This window comes from Aspergillus niger (assembly GCF_000002855.4).
Source record: "Aspergillus niger supercontig An06".
NCBI lineage: Eukaryota > Fungi > Ascomycota > Eurotiomycetes > Eurotiales > Aspergillaceae > Aspergillus > Aspergillus niger.
Window position 1 is genome coordinate 10,048 of NT_166522.1, and position 16,887 is coordinate 26,934.

Sequence of the window (16,887 nt, forward strand, 5' to 3'; positions counted from 1 at the left end):
GCCAGGCCCGGAGTAATAGCATCAAAACGGGGCAAATAGCCGCAACCAAGCTGAGCTTTAAGTGTAATATCAGATGTATAAGGGAGAAGTTGTTAAGCAATGTACTTGCGGTTTTATATAGTTGCTAGAGAGCCGTGAAGACGGACCCGGGTAGTAGTTCCCATTCAGGCATGGCGTGGTCTAGTAAGTCTAAGAGAAATGATACTAATCCACAACAGGAAGCCAGCGGATGGGTACTAAACTCGAAGGATACGGTTGCTGAAAACGGCAGCGCCCTGATGAATATGAATTGTCCGACTAAGTGTGTAGGACAATATCATGGCATTCCCGGCGCCTAATGTCAAGTTACCGCACCTTCTGTATTTGGCTAGGTGTACCTATTAGAACGCTGCAACATTCTTCGTATGGTGCCATGTCATAATCACACTTATTCTTGCTTTCACCAGAACTTCCTGTGTAGCATGCTACACGAGAACATCCTCTCACTTTTACTAACAGGTTCCCAGAAGCTCAATCTAACTTCTAGCTTTCCCTTCATTGCATTATATGTTGAGGCATCTGCCAAAGTAGGCTTAGTCACGTGCCTAGCGCCCAGACCGCCCAGACCGACCACGTACAACACCCCCTTTCTTGCTCTGCGAGAGCACCTAGATAGCGACAATTCAACACACTCTTTTGCGGTAATTCGCATTCGTTTTTGATTGTTTCGTTGCTTTGCCTTACTGGTAATCTCGCGCCTCAACATTATATCATATTTTAACTCAGTGATTTAGTGTGTTAGCGTGGGTAGCTGAGAGCTAGAGCCTTGGAACGTTTTTTTTAGAGATTTCTGAAACTATATCAGCTCCATATATCGAGCTCGAGTATTATGCCTGCATGCTGCGTCACAACCAGTAAGTGCTGCTTTTCGTACCATGCCTCATTTCCACGGTATTTCCATACACCCTCTATTCCAATTTTATAAAGTCTCCTTTACTGACAGATTCTGTCAGACAAAAGTAGCATCTATATGAGACTTGTATCCTTTCACGGCGAAGACCGCTGCTTCAGCTTTTTGGAGGCAATACTACAATATGTTAGAATATCTCATGAATTACGCCACAAGAAGTATACTTATGGTCTTCGAGAATGATGATAAGATCTGATGTAGTCCGAGCAAGGGTACGTACCAGATTCTTCAATGATGATCATTATTTTCAGCCTTTCATCCCGTCCGTAGCTGCCGGAACCAACGGCTTTGCAATGCTGTTGACTTTCGTTGCGGGAAAAAGGGCTCCATTTCCTTCCAAGATAACCCATAGTTTTTCAGTATGACAATGAGCTGATCTTCCACCTTTGTGAATCTTCCTCCTGTTCTTGGGTAACCCAGGTCAAGGCTAGAGGGACTAGCCATATCCGCACTTACGTGAGATTCGTCAAATTCAGGATGATGACGATCTTGTCTCCTGCATCCTGAGCACAGTGAAGAAGGGCGATATGTAAGGGTATCATTGCAATTTCCCGGCAGTATCTCGAGATAGCCACACACCGGTACCCTTCCCCGAGAGCAGGTATCTGGGCTTAGAAGGTCGGACCAACTACCCGAGCTATGCCGAGAGATAGATTGTGATGTGCAATCACATGAAGAGCAAGTGCGGGTAGTAGGCGTGGCAGTAAAGACTGGCGAGATACGTTGTGGATAGCGCCCTGTAGACTCTGTTGAATGAGACGCTGCAGGGTTCGACATCCCCCTTGAAGAGCTGGTCAGATGTCTGATGTGCCTGCGTTTGCGGGGACGCATCCCACAAACACGCTTGCGTGGATTGGTTAACGGTGCGAGGTCCTCTCCCGATTCGCTGGACTCTGTCCGAAAATCTGTGTCGCCAGGGTCATCATTGTCTGAGCCAGATTCTGCTAAATTTGCTTGCATCAGAGAACGGCGGCGTCGAGAGGGCACTACCACTTCAACAGTTGTTCTTCTGGGTCGGCCCGAGATTTCAGTGCTTTTTGCTTGGTTCTCCAGGAAGTGCATGTCGGCCCTTGGTCGTTCAGATGCCAAACACGTATCAGAGTGCTCTGACGTCGGTGACATATGTTTTGTACCTTGACCATTTAAACAACAAGGGGAGTTTGTCAGATCCATGCTGCAAGATCGGTTGCAACCTGGGATCTCGGGTCAATAAACATCTTCAGTTTTCTTGGACCAGAGCGAAAATAGGTTTAATGTGGATTATCTTACAGTCTTCCAGATTGGACGATCCAAGTTTACTCGGACTCCCGGGTTGTTGATCACCGGAGGCTAAGATTAGTGGTGCGGATTTTGCCTCCACTGCCTTGCTCGTGGACCTGAAATTGGAATATCCCGAATGGGATGCTTGTGGTTCAACGGTTGAAGAACTGGGTGCACATTTGCTATTACCACTTTTATTGCGTGTAGAAATGTGTTCGCCTTGTTCTTCTCGTACAGTATTTATCTGTTGTGCATCCGTATCCAGGTGCGCGACCTCTGCCCTTTCTGATGTGGAAGCCAGGAGTGCCTTTACACCTGGAGATATATCTTCAGGTTTGCCTCGTAATGAGACAGAACCCTCATTGGCTGGAGATGTAGGTGGGGGCTTTCTGGGAAGGGGATGGTTACCATGCATTGTAGTCGGTAACTGGGGGGCTTTCGAGTCTTTCTTGTTATTTTCTGTCTCAGAGTGGACATGAGAAGGCATAGAAGTTTCATCTGTGCGCGAGGTGAAGATTTTAGGCTGGTAGAAGCGAATGTGATTCATCCCGGCTGGGTAGAATAAATCCACGGTTGTTGACTGCAGCAGGATGATGTGAGGGCTAGTAGCATATAGACGCGACAGGATGATTCTGGTAGAGGCACTCAGCCAGGTTTGATGCTCAATACAATTTATATCAGGGAGCATACCCTCCTTTATACGACTGGGATGATGTTATCCACGGCAAAGGGACAAGTTTTCTGCGTCATCCTATACTTCATTGCTCTTATGCTGTGGCAAATTGTATCATCGCCCATTCCAATATAACATTCTTCGTATGCTGTATCTCAAGTTTAACTCGGGCTCAAGAGTGACGCAAGTGTTTAGCGCCTCCAAGAATTTTCTATGCGCGTATGGGGCCGTCGTGAAAATTTCCCAATATGTATAATTAGTATCAGTCTCCAAAGTCTAGAAGCAGGTGGTTTCATATCCACGGAAAGGGTAGTTGACCTGCAAGAAAATTTGGCGTAATCAAGTACAACGCGGCTGTAATTCTTTCTGAATATTCTGGAAAATATTCCACCCTGCAAAAGAATTTGTCATTTTGACCAAGCTGTAAATGAGGTTTTACTGAATAGTAGCAATTTCCATGAAGTGAATCTAGTATGTAACTACTGTACCAGACTGTGTCTAGTACAGAAAAGTCATCGACTTTTCTATCGAAAACGAACCATATGTCAGAAGTCTAGTATATTCAAAATCCGCAGATCCTCCTTACCAGCCGATACTTTAAATGTATGTAGCTGGTTATTGATGTTGTCCCCTGCTACAGTAATAACAAAGAGAATATTCAATCCACTGGAAAACTCTATTGTCCGACCATAGTTTAACTGATTGTTCTAGCCAGAATCGGGACCTTTAAAAAGTTTCCAGATCTTGATTCTGTCTGTCAGGCGAACGTTCCAATGACATCACAGATGTTTAAATGAATTATCATAGACAGTTTTTGTGGCCGACGAACTTGTGCGGTATGTAGGAAATTAACAATCCTGGGCCAGACCAGGGGCGGGGGGCGGCGCTGCTGAGTGGGTGGAGAAGAGGGTAATAGCAGCAAGCCTTCTTGCTGCAAAAACAGCCAGAGCACTCTACCACTTTCGGAAGCGTAGTTGCCCCGTTGGGCTAGAACTACCCACCAAGGAGACCATGGTCGGCTTGATGGGGCAGGGCCCACAACCTACCAGAAAGGGAAGCCGCAAAAGCGGCCAGGCTGCACCGGAGGAGAAATTATATTATAAATAAAAGTTAGATTAAGATCTAGTAACTACTATTATATCTTTTAAAATATTTTAAATTTATTATAGAATTCAACGGCTGTGAGAATAAAACTAAAATAATTATTTATTATATCTAAGCTATTTTAAAAATATATAATTATATTAAAAAAAATATTCTTTTTCTGGTCATCCAGCTAATCTATTTTTTAATTATAATTAATTTATTCTAGTTAAAATTCTATGATTTTTATATAAATTTTATTAATTATATTCTCTAATTCACCAGCTTTTATTATTAGAAGTTTTATAATATTCTAATCTAGTTAATTAAGATTTATATTTTTTATAATATCCCGGCTTATGCTTGACTAGTAAATATATATTTATCTAAATCTCTAAGAAATAAGAATATCTAGTCTATTTTTTTAAATATATATATTATATATACCCGCTATAATTATTTTATTTATATAATTATTATTATTCAGTTTAATATAGCACTCTATACTACTTCTAACTAGAAAAAGTCTGAACTACTTAAAAAATTCTAAGAATTTATTAATATATTTTTATTCTAGAAAGCGGAGAAGCTTTTATTTTATTATATTTATAATTATATTATTATTTTAAAAAAGAGAAAGATCCTGCTATTTAAATTTTTATATAAAATATTCTAAGAAAAACTAATAATTTTTTATAAATAATTAATTAAAAATTTATAAAAAAAATTTATTTATTTTAGCTTCTTCCCAGCGGCCTTCTTGGTTTTATTTATTAAAAAGCTAAATAAAAACTTAAGATTTTATATAAATTATTATACTTTAAATATTATTTTAGTTAAGAATTACTATCTGCTGCTGCTAGTTAAAAAGACTTTAAATAATCTAAAAAAATATAATATTCTATTAAAATTAATATTATTAGTATTTTTAATAACATCCAGATTACTAAGGGCTAGAAATATCTGATAATATTTTATATAAAATTAGATTTTTATAAATTATTAATTATATTATTTAAATTATTAAAAGTTTCTACTATCTTCTAGTACTATATTAATAATATCCTATAAGATTATCTAGATATATTTTATATAGTTTATCTAGATAATATTTTTATTTATAACTAGACTAGAAGTAAATATCTGAATTATATTAAAAAAATTCTCTAAAAGCTCCGTGCGATTGGTTTATTTATTAAATTATTTATATTATCTCTGAAACTAAGTTTCTGGATCTTATTATAAGCCGCGACGGGTTCCGTATGAATTCTAAAAAGATTAAAATTATTATTAATTAATTTATTCTAACTTATATTACTAATATACAAGTCTTTTTAAATTTTAGTAATTTCTATTATTATTTTATTTGAGATTTTTTTAAATTAATTACTCTGCTTATATACTTTACTAAGAAGAATATTTTTTTCTAATAGAATATAATTTATTAAAATATTTTTAATTATTTATAAAAAATTTTTATTAATATTCTTATATTTTAGTCTTTTAATTAAACCTGCGAGATAATATTTGAAATTAATATCTTTAATTATATCTCTGCCGGAGTTTTATTTTAATATAATAATAATAATCTATTGTTGGAACGTAATCTCAGTAGATTACTAGTAGTCGAGGTCACGTGACCCGAACTCCGTAACTTCAACTGCTCCTCCGAGCGCGCCTAGATAGCGAAGAATCAAGCGTTTTCAACGACTTCAGTATTGACCTAAAACGTCGTTTCAACAGGTTATGAGCCCGGCTCTTCGCTCGTGAGGCTAACCAGCAAAGATCTGAGCCACCATACACACGAAGCAAGCCGCAATTGCAACGGGGACACGCACCGCGATACCCCTATCTCAAAACACCAAAACACCGCGAATATCAAAATATTCAACCGCCGGAAGCAGACCCCAGAATGTCGCAACCAGGCAGATACCACTCTTTACAACATGTCTCGAATACAGAGGCAGTAGCCATACAACCAAAGACACAAGCAGATAGGCTTCCAGTAAAGCTACCAGAAGGCGTTCAACCCGTATCTGAAAGGTTGAAAGGGCGAGAAGACTACTCAACGTGGCGCTTTGAAATATGTCAAATCCTGAAGAACGTCGGTCTACAAGACATGATCGACAAGGGTCTATCCCATCCTAGTACAAACCACACGAATTACTGGCTATGGCACCACCTGTCAATCAACATCCAGTCCTGGCTAGCTAGCCAGCTGTCAGACCCCCTAAAGAGGGCACTGATGACGTCCCCTGACGCGCACGACTACGCGGACGATGCCTACGAAGTCATCAAATCACTCGTCCTAGGCCACGGCCACACGCTTTGCCAAACAACGTACTTCGACCTCATCCACAAACGCCGATCCGACTACTCTACCGTTGAACAATACGTGGAGGCGTTCAAACACGCATACAACTTCGCTAAAGAGTTGAAAGTCGGGATATCACCATACTGCGGGTTGCTACACCTGCTCAAAGAGCTGGAATCCGACCTTCCAACGTGGGTGTCAACAGTGGAGTGCAATTTGCCTGATAATGCTGCGGACACCCTCCAGGAGAAAGAGTTTCTAGTTTACTGCAGGACCGCAATCGAACAAGGTAATAAACAAATGCAAAGATATTCTTTCGCTGCGCCAGCGAAGAACACTGGAAGCACCACCAAGTCGGGAAGCACTGCAACGACCTCAGAGTGGAAGAAATCAACATTCCCACCGAAAGGAACGACCCCTGAGGAACACGCTAGAAAGATGCGAAACTTGAAGCCAGAGATGACTAAGGGACGCTGCGCTTTCTGTAAGACACTAGGCCATGGAGCAACCACCTGCTGGCGCTTGAATCCTGACCTCCGGCCAGAGGATTATAGGCCTCGTATAGAAGGCATCTGGTGGTTCAAAGGATCGAAGCCTAGCGAAGCATCAAATGCAGCGGTAGGCGAAATAGGATCCGATGACGAAAACCCGTATATTTTGAATTTTTCTGGCCTAGCCGTTGCAAACGCCACGAACACCTCGCTACGCTGGATATATGATACAGGCAGCTCACAGCATCTAACACCTGACTGCGCTTCCCTAAGCGGTCTCCACCAATTGAAACCCCACGAATACTACCAATATGGCACCTCGAACGGGGGAATCGGTGTTGCAAAATCGGCAGGGTATCTGACCCTGACCCTAGCTGCAAACGGCCAAAATACGGTGTTGAAGATCAAGGCCTACCACCAACCGGACCTACCCTACGGGCTCCTTTCTTCCAACCGCCTACGTACAGACCTTGGCATCTACGCTACCACTAAGGACCTGACCCTACGCAGGGACCGGGATGACAAGATCGTCGGCCACCTGCAGGCATCGAAAAACGTGCTTTTCGTCAGGACAAAAGACCCTGACCTAGCGCTAGCGGCAGTGGACCCCCTACTCTTGCACCGGCGATACGGGCACGCAGGATTCCGCCGAATCGCTACCACTGCAAAGGATCATCAAATTGAACTCGAACACAGGGACACCCTAGAGTGCGAAGCATGCTCGCTAGGCAAGGCCACACGCCTCGTTTCAAGGGACCCAATCCCAAAGACTAATGATCCAACACAGCTCTGGCATGCAGACATCCAAAAGGTGACCCCGATTGGTCATGGCGGATTCAACTACTTTCTACTCATGGTCAACAACGCTACTCGCTTAGTGAGGACGGCCATGCTTAAACACAAAGATGACGCCTCCGACGAGCTGATCAGGATGAATATGGAACACAAGAATATGGTCGGCCGATACGTGGCCACCTGGCACCTAGATGGTGGCCGCGAGTTCAACCGCTTTAGGAAATGGGCGAATCATGCAGAGCGAGGCATTCAAATCAAAATATCACCTCCTCGAACACCCGAAGCCAACGGCCTAGCTGAACGATACGGCGGCTTGCTCAACCGAATGAGCAGGGTCATGATACTAGATGCTGGCCTCCCTGCTCACCTCTGGCCGTACGCTGTACGCCTCTCAGCGCAGATCCTGAATCGCCTCGTCCCCTACCACAGCGCTGTCAGGAAGACCCCCGTGTTCCTATACAGATCCCACTACAACCTCCCGAATCCTAACGCGTCACTAGACTTCCTACGCGTATTCGGATGTCGTGCCTACCAACACATCCCGCAGGAAGATCGAGTCGCATCCCAGAAAATGGGACCTCGTGCAAAAGTCGGATACTTCGTCGGTTTCGATGGGGACAACGGACACGTTTACTACGTGTGGGATCCTATATCTGATAAAATTAAACGATCACGAGACGTTAAATTCAACGAAGATCGAACCTACAAGGATGACAAGGAGGATCCCGGTGGAGTTCCTACACGCGAACCTGACCCTAAAGGACCAACACCAGCTGGCCCAGGTGCCGCGCTCAAGTTAGACAACGCGTTCCTGCACCAAACAACCAATATATCAGATAACACGAGGGCCCTGATTGAGCAACCGGACCCTGAAGAAGACGTCATCCGAGGCAGAATCCACACCATATCTGCCTCCGCAGAGCCTCCACCTACACGCTCGATCGAGAATGCCACAGAATACGAGGCATCCTCAACGAAATACGCCGCGCAGGACTACCGCCTGCCGGACCCTACTGAGCCAGAAGAACAACCCATACTGAGGCGCTCCGCAAGGACCACTAAAGGCAAATCATCAACATGGCCAGATTACCAACAACTGGCCACGGTTGACCGGGTGACCCTACCCCACCTCAAACAACACGAAGTGGTCGTTCCGAACACCTACAGCGAAGCGATGAAGTCCCCGCTGGCACCATACTGGAAAGATGCTATGGATACACAGATCGATAAGATACAGAATATGGGCACCTACGAGATCGTGAACCGACCTCCAACCGCTCGCGCAATCCCAGGCAAGTGGGTGTACGACCTCAAGGTCAACACTGACGGATTCGTCACCCAATTCCGTGCTAGATGGGTAGTCTGCGGCAACCGCCAGATACCAGGCATCGATTACGACGAATCGTTCGCTCCTGTCGCCAGCGAAGCGGCCCTGAAGCTATTCATGACGAACGTCGCTATAAAAGATCTTGAATGGGAACAATGTGATATAGTATCTGCTTATCTACACGCGCAGATACAGGGCAAACGCGTGTTCATGAAACAACCTACCGGATACCATGAAGGACCACCGGATCAGGTGTGCCTATTAAAGATGGCCCTCTACGGCCTCCGCCAGGCGGCCCACCTCTGGCACCAAACGTTTGACGAAACACTTAAAAGAATCGGTTTCGAACCACTGAGGGAGGATCCCTGCGTATACAAAAAGGGTGATATCTGGTTGATTATTTATGTTGACGACTCCGCTATCGCTGGCCCCAGGAAGGAAGACCTAGCCGAGGTCAAACAACACCTAAACAAGGCATTTGGCCTGAAGGAAATGGGGGAACCAAAGGTTCTACTAGGATGCAACGTTCAACGTGACTACCAAGCAGGCACGATATCACTATCCCAACCAACGTACGTGGAGGAGTGCCTCAATGCAGCGAACCTAGGATCCTGCACCCCCTCCGCCATTCCGATGACCGTTGCCTACAAAAAGTCAGATCGCTCGAATATGACTACCGAAAACGTCAACCTAGCCGAATATCAAAGCCTTGTAGGGCGTTTGAACTGGCTAACCACAAAGACCCGCCCCGATATACGTCATGCAACGTTTAGACTTCAAAGGCGCATGAACACTCCCACTACGGCCGACGCTAAAGCATTGAAAATTGTATACAGATATCTGAAAAGGTCCATCCCGTACGGGATCACCCTCGCCACTGACCATACCAAAGGCATCGAAGTCTTCGTAGATGCCGCCCACGCTGACCACGAAGACGGCAAATCAACGGAGGGATACGTCATCTTCTACGCTGGCGGCCCAATCAGCTGGTCATCCAGGAAGCAATCGCTAGTTGCACCGTCATCTACGGTAGCAGAATACTGCGCGTTTGACTCCGCCGCCAAAGAAGCCTTGTATATAAAGAAATTGGTTGAAGCGTTTGACCTCAAGGCCTCCGTTGACGGCAGGATACCCTTGTACACCGACGCCGCCAACTCCCTACGGATCCTGAACCACGGAGGCTACACCAGGTCCACTAGATGGCTCGATAATCGTTACCTATTCGTAGCCGATCTGATCACGAAGAACGCTATCACCATTCAACACATCCCAGGGACCACCAACCCGGCGGACGGCCTCACCAAGCCGCTTGATAACGAATCGTTCAAAGCGTTCAGGCACCTCCTCGGAATGACCCCCATCTCCTCCCCGAACCTGCATCCAGGGAACACCGGTTGAGATAGCCGTTCCTTCCTATCTAGGCAATGCCTAGAGCCTCGTTACGAACGCTCCCTCGCCTAGGGGGCCGTGTTGGAACGTAATCTCAGTAGATTACTAGTAGTCGAGGTCACGTGACCCGAACTCCGTAACTTCAACTGCTCCTCCGAGCGCGCCTAGATAGCGAAGAATCAAGCGTTTTCAACGACTTCAGTATTGACCTAAAACGTCGTTTCAACATCTATTATATTTTATTATCTTCTTCTCTAAAAAGTATATTTTGATAGAGTATAATTATAAGATTTATAATAAAGAATTTCTTATAATTATCTACTACTTTAAATAATAATATTCAGAGCTTGAAAAAACTCCGTCTTTAATTTAAATTATTATAAATTATTATAATCTAGAATATTTTATATTTACTAAGCTTTTAAACTACTATTAAATCTAATAATTAGAATTCTTATTTTATTTTAACTTCTGTATTACTTACCATCCCGGACGCTATAGAATTAAATCTAATAATTTAACTAGAAGATCAGAGAATCTTTTCAAAGAAAAAAATAAATAATTATTATATTAGAATTAAATTATATTTAAATAAAAAAATTAAGATTTTATTTATTTTATAGAAAAAGATACTAATCTATTATCTGTATACAGAGATCTTATAAAAAATTTTTATAGAAGTTTCTTAGATTCTATTTATTCTACTAGTAATAAATTTAAATAATTATAAAAATTTAATCTATTAGCTATTCTAGAAAATTCTGTAAAAGATTTCTATAGAATTATTTTAGCCTTAATAATCCGATAATTAATCTAAATTATTTTTAAAAATAAATAAGATTTATAATTATTTTCCGAAATCCAGATCATCCTGCGAGACGTATATAAGAAGAATAAATAAATATTAAATATTTTAAAAATATTAATAATATATAAGAATTAATATTTAGATATTTTCTTAGCTTTCTATGAAAGAAGAGAAAATCTACTATATTATAAGAATTATTTATAAATTTTTAATTATATTAATTTAAAAACTGATTTAATTTATTTAGTCTATGATAAGTCTTTCTTAGAATATTCTAGAAAATTTTATATTTATAAATTCTTAGCCCGAGAATACTACTAGCTAAATTAATATTATTATATAAAATAATAAATAAAAAATTATTATATCTACCAAAGAATAACTTTCTTATAAAAAACTAAATAAAATATTCTAAAATTCTTACTAATTCCAAAGTATATCTAATAAAATATATTTATAGATTTTATTATCTATTTACTAGAAAGCGGGGGCTATAACATAATACTAATAATTATTAATTATCTAATTAAAATAAAATATTTAATTTTTTATAATATTATGGCTAATACTACTGCTATAGCTTTTATATATATTTAATATATATAAAAATTATATAGACTATCCTATTCCATCGTCTCTGATAGAGATTTTTAGTTTATTATTAACTTCTAGAAATATTTAATCTAGTATTTAAATATTATAAGTAAGCTATCAATAGTTTATTATCTAGAAATTAATAAATAAATAAAATAAATAAATATTATATTTAAATAATACCTCCGCGCTTATATAAATTATTTGTAGAATAATTAATTCAACTGATTATTTCTAATTAAATTTACTCTGAATATTATTTATTTTAATATTATTAAAATTATTTTATTTTTTATTAATTACAGCTTCCATCCCCGCATGGGATTTGAATTTATATCCATACCAAACTGATCCGCCGCTAGAGACGCGGAATAATTCACTATTAAAATATAAATAATTACTAAATTTATACAAGCTGAGATAATTACAGTCCAAGCTAAATATATAAAATAAATAAATAAAAGATACTATTTTAGTCTAAGATTTTAGAAAAGCTAGAAGATCTAATTAAATATCTAATTTATTAAAATATTATAATTTAATAAAAAATTTAATTAGAATATTCTAGACTTATATTTAATTAATAAAATTATTAGCTTATATATTTACTATCTAATACTTCTATTTAATATAAAAGTTTATTTAATATTTTATATAAATCTACTTATTCTTATTAATAATAATTTATTATTAGACTAGTACTAGTCTTCTTCTTTTCATATTAAAGTCAATAATCTTGAAGAATAGAAAATTAAGAATATACTAGATTTTTTTTAGAACTGTTATGGACAAGGCCGACCCCGGCTATTTTATCTTATTAAATAAATAAAATATACTAATCCCACTATAAAACCAGCTGAATATTTAGAAAATATTTATTAGATTATTAAGAATTTTTATTATTATTATTTGAATAAGTCCGGATCTTCCCCTCGCAGGAGCTCGGCTTAAAAAAGAGAAAAATATTATTATAATACTAACCACAGAGTACGGCCTAGGCTGACTGCCCAGGCACGTGATTTAAAAAAAAATATAAAATATACTAATTTCTTAGATTTTATCTATAACTTTAAATTATATTTTGTCTATCTTCTTATATATAATCTGACTGTAGCCAGCCAGCCAGTCTCCTGCCTGTCCCTGTTTCCTGTTCAAGCTACCTTCCTACCACCCCGCCAGCCTGCACCTTGACAATTTATAAAAATTTAATTAATCTATAATACTACTATAATCTATCTATAGATAAATGAGATCTCAGAAAACTTTTCTAAATATTTAAAAACTTTTAAAATTAAAAAATATATAAAACTAGCAGTTTTTAGAATAATTAGAAAATTATATAAATATTAAATCCATCCCAATAACAAAAATATCAGAATATTTATAAATAATATTGATAGCCCAGATCCTAATTCCATATCTTATATCTAAAAATCTACTATTTTTAGAGTATAGCATATAGATTAAGCTCACAGATATGTATATTATATTATAAATAACTTGTAGAATAAATTAAGACAGTCCTGCTTCTCTTTATTATACAGTAATATATAGACTTCTCTCTTATATCCGTAACATATACGGCTGTTTTCTGCAAGAAAAAGACTTCTATTCAAAGATCTAAAATAGATAAAAAATAAAAAATAAAAATTTTAGTATCAGTTATTTACTAATTAAATATAAATAAAATATAATCAGCACTTCAGGTGTGATCATTTTCCTGAAAAGAAGTAAATTAATTAAAAAACTAAAAGAAAATAAAGATAAAATTAAAATAAAAAAAATAAAAAAAAGATACTTACTATCAGAACAGCTTATATTTGAAAATTTATTATATATTATATATTAAGTACTTATTACTAGTTAAGATTTTTCTAAAGAATTCTTAGTTAATAATAAAGTAAATATTTATAGTATCCAGCTTTTATCTGAAGCCGCGTATTCTTATAAAATATTATAATTTAAAAGATGAAGTGGTCGCGAGATAATAAAATCAAGATAATTAATTAATATAAATTCTGATTATTTCCAGAAATAAAATTCAGATATTAAAGAGTTAGTTTATTAAAAAATCTATCTTATTCTATTAAGAATATAATTAAACTGAATATATTTATAAAATAACTAGTATTATTACTAATGAAAGAGTACCAACTTTAATCAATAAAAACCAAGAATCAGGTAGTATAGAGAAAGATTCAGTTCACTAAGAAGATAATATTAATTATTATATTAGCTTTATACTTCGGCGGCCGTAGCCAAAATAGAATTAATATAAATATTTTTTATATTCTATTTCCTTAAGTTAGTATATGTATTCTGCTAGTCATCACAGTATATTTAATTATAATAAATTATTATAGATCTTCTTACTAATCTTCCTTTTTGATGTCTTCGGCTGCAGCTGAGTTATTATTAGTTATAGAATTAGAGTCAAAATCCTTTTCCGTTTTCTGAGTCGGCCTTGGATAGTATATTTTCTATTTAGTATTAGTTTACATACCGATAGCAAGCATACACACAGCTTGCTGTATTCGTAGGCCTTTCGTAAGAGGCTCTTTTTGCGCCGGTCTCGTTTCTGTCGCATCATCTTCTTGGGTGAGGTGAAGGACTTCGGTGACTTCTGCTTGTTTGATACAGTGGCACCAAGCTTCGCCTTCCATGTCCATCACATGAAAACTTGTTTTTGAACCCTAATGCGCCAAGACATACTATCTGTATATGGTTAGAAGAAAATACCATTTTCTGTTCAGTTACTGAAATGCGTGGTAAAGGACAAAGGAGTGCCTGAATACGCTGTGTTGTGACGGTACTAAAGACACCCCTCCATAACTACCAGGATAACATCTCAACTGAGAAAACGCAACTAAGGCGCCATCAACGTATAAGGCCACAGCAAAATGGCACGAAATCATGAGTCCTGGCAGCGTACAATGATTGACCATATGATACGTAGCAAGAAAACACTAACTACATCGCAAATGGCCGGGCTTGCTTGACCACTACACTTTGAGAGACTGTTCCTCGGCTCCCGCTGCCAAGAGCTTAGCGTAATATCATCCATTGAGCGGGCCATATTAAGCTGAGAGCCATGTAAATTGCGACTGGTACGGTATTTTTCTCCCTCTTCTCTTTCCTTTTCCGCTCCAGATTCGGCTCTCTCGTTGAGTTGTATAGCATGTTTTCCACTGCTGTTCACCGTAACATCATAAGTGTGAGCTATGCATACTCAACTTTTTGCAATATGCACCATGCTAGAAGTAATTGTATGGTGCCACTACGACAGATCAACACACATCCCATATTCACTCAACATCTTCGCGACAACCACAAACCCTCCAACAGCTGGAGCAGCCAATGGCACGACAACCGTGAGAGTGAAGAAAAGCAGAGAAGCAATTGAATGTGCCCTCGCCTCCATTCCTGGTCTGGTCAGGGATGGATGAAGTACATAAATATAACCAAGGATAAGATAAACCCACAATCCTGCGAATAAGCCGGTCGCCAACCAAGCCATGGTAAATCCCCGCTCGAGTAGAGAACTATTGCCCGTGGCAAACCGGGACAGGCCACCTACAATCGCCAATGGTGGCAGGGAAAACAGGAACCCGCAAATCCACGCAAAGTCAGTTGTGTGATCCGCGTCGTATTTTACTTCCTGATTTGGGTCTAGGTGGATGTCTGCGACTTCTCCAACAATGACGGCCCCGTTCTCTTCGGCTTCGTCCATGATTGATGTCCTGACCATATAGATAGCGGGATACTCCGGTGTGAGGCAAGTTGCGATTAAATTGATGATGGACATGTAAGCGTAGGAGGCGACGGTGAGACCGAATGCAGCGTATCCATATTCATCAATCTGGTTTCCCCGCGAGCGATACAGGGTGATTATAGCCCATATCGCTTGCGCCAGGCTAACAAATGCCTTTGGGATATTGTATGAAGCGGCGAGCGCTGTGTGTAATCGTTGTGGTTGTTTCTGAGGTGGGCGTGTTGGCCTGCGCTCCCCGACGCCCTCCAAGGTGTGTACTGCAGCATCGCCCAATAAAAGCTTGTGCCTAATCTGCGCTTGCGGTTCACCTGTGCTCCCCCACTCGCTTCGGGGACGTTCGGCCCAGGGGTGCTTCCTCTCCTTCTCCCGAGGAACCAGCCTGAGCGATGCCGGGACGTAGCCAAACCAATAACCCTCTGGAAGATGAAAATGCCCATGGATGTTAGCCAGGTGGCGAACAAGGGTCACTCTATTTATCATCCACGGGTGCTCGGTTGTATTAATCTCTATTGCACCCCCATATTCATCGGCTACCCAATTCGTTTTCACGACCATGCACAAAGCCATGGCCGCAGCAGCCTGCTCCATAGGATTTCTCGATCGAAACACAGGACGCCTTATGAAAACCTCCATGGCTCTCATTATGCCGCTCGAGGGTGCGAGAAGAGCTGCTACACCAACACAAATGGTCTCCGTAACGCTTTGTCCTGGCACCGAGACAATGGTTGCCGCGTGGGCGAGATAGTTTGTGAAGAAAAATAAGATGTAGTCGTACCATTTCGGAGGCGTACAGATAAGGTTTGGATCGCCATGGTTACTCGAACCTTCGGGAACACTGACAGTCAGGTTCATTCTGGCGTTCTGATTTTGAGAAGCGCAGGTTGAGTGTAGATACAGAGTGAGTATGTCAACTGTGATTGTCAGCTCCTTCACTAACCAGGGTATTTATCGCGAAATACTCCGACAAAGGATATATGAGGTAAGTTGCTATCACTTTCTCATCCAATTTCATGGGTGATGGCCCTAAGAAGTGTGCGATGGATGTGAAAACGATCAGAAGGCTGATGTTTGCCCTCATGACATTGTGGCCCTACTCCGTACACTGCCCCGCATATCAGCTGCTCCGCCTCACATAAGCGCCAATAATACTACTTATTATCAGTGCGACCATCAGTATATACTAGGTTCTCCTCAGGTCTTCTGGTAAACGTGGGAGGATGCAAACCCCGTCGCACACCCACCCAGGAACCCTCAAAGTATTCATACTGGGTGTATCTGAACTCGAACTTTTGGGTTTGTCTAATAACCGCTTATGCCTTCAGATCGAACTCGCTGGTGGCGCTTTCTTTTTCATTTGTAACATAATCTCGAGATCTGCTTTCAGAAACTCCTCCCAGTAGTCACTGGGAGCTACAACCAAATCTTTTTCGGT

At 39.9% G+C, this 16,887-nt stretch overlaps 3 protein-coding genes across 3 annotated transcripts, besides 3 other annotated features; 1 reads left to right on the top strand and 2 right to left on the bottom strand.

Moving 5' to 3' along the window:
- Positions 1–947: 947 nt before the first annotated feature.
- On the bottom strand, positions 948–2,756 carry An06g00060 (hypothetical protein; the record flags this gene model as incomplete). The annotated part of the gene is made up of 5 exons (XM_059747992.1): positions 948–985; positions 1,170–1,282; positions 1,406–1,452; positions 1,529–2,142; positions 2,219–2,756. 5 exons carry the CDS (start codon positions 2,754–2,756, stop codon positions 948–950), a joined length of 1,350 nt encoding a protein of 449 aa, XP_059603759.1.
- Positions 2,757–5,558: 2,802 nt separating this feature from the next.
- Positions 5,559–5,707: a mobile genetic element (Title: probable transposon 160bp LTR (Tndm1-LTR) -Aspergillus niger).
- A 10-nt stretch (positions 5,708–5,717) lies between these two features.
- Positions 5,718–10,359: a mobile genetic element (Title: probable transposon Tndm1 without LTR -Aspergillus niger).
- On the top strand, positions 5,878–10,290 carry An06g00090 (uncharacterized protein; the record flags this gene model as incomplete). The annotated part of the gene is made up of 1 exon (XM_003188647.2): positions 5,878–10,290. The coding sequence occupies one exon, from the start codon at positions 5,878–5,880 to the stop codon at positions 10,288–10,290; it is 4,413 nt and encodes a 1,470-aa protein (XP_003188695.2).
- Position 10,360: 1 nt separating the features above from the next.
- Positions 10,361–10,510: a mobile genetic element (Title: probable transposon 160bp LTR (Tndm1-LTR) -Aspergillus niger).
- A 3,251-nt stretch (positions 10,511–13,761) lies between these two features.
- Positions 13,762–16,307, bottom strand: An06g00110 (hypothetical protein; the record flags this gene model as incomplete). The annotated part of the gene is made up of 6 exons (XM_059747993.1): positions 13,762–13,786; positions 14,057–14,146; positions 14,206–14,339; positions 14,396–14,515; positions 14,616–14,874; positions 14,980–16,307. 6 exons carry the CDS (start codon positions 16,305–16,307, stop codon positions 13,762–13,764), a joined length of 1,956 nt encoding a protein of 651 aa, XP_059603760.1.
- Between the last annotated feature and the right edge of the window lie 580 nt (positions 16,308–16,887).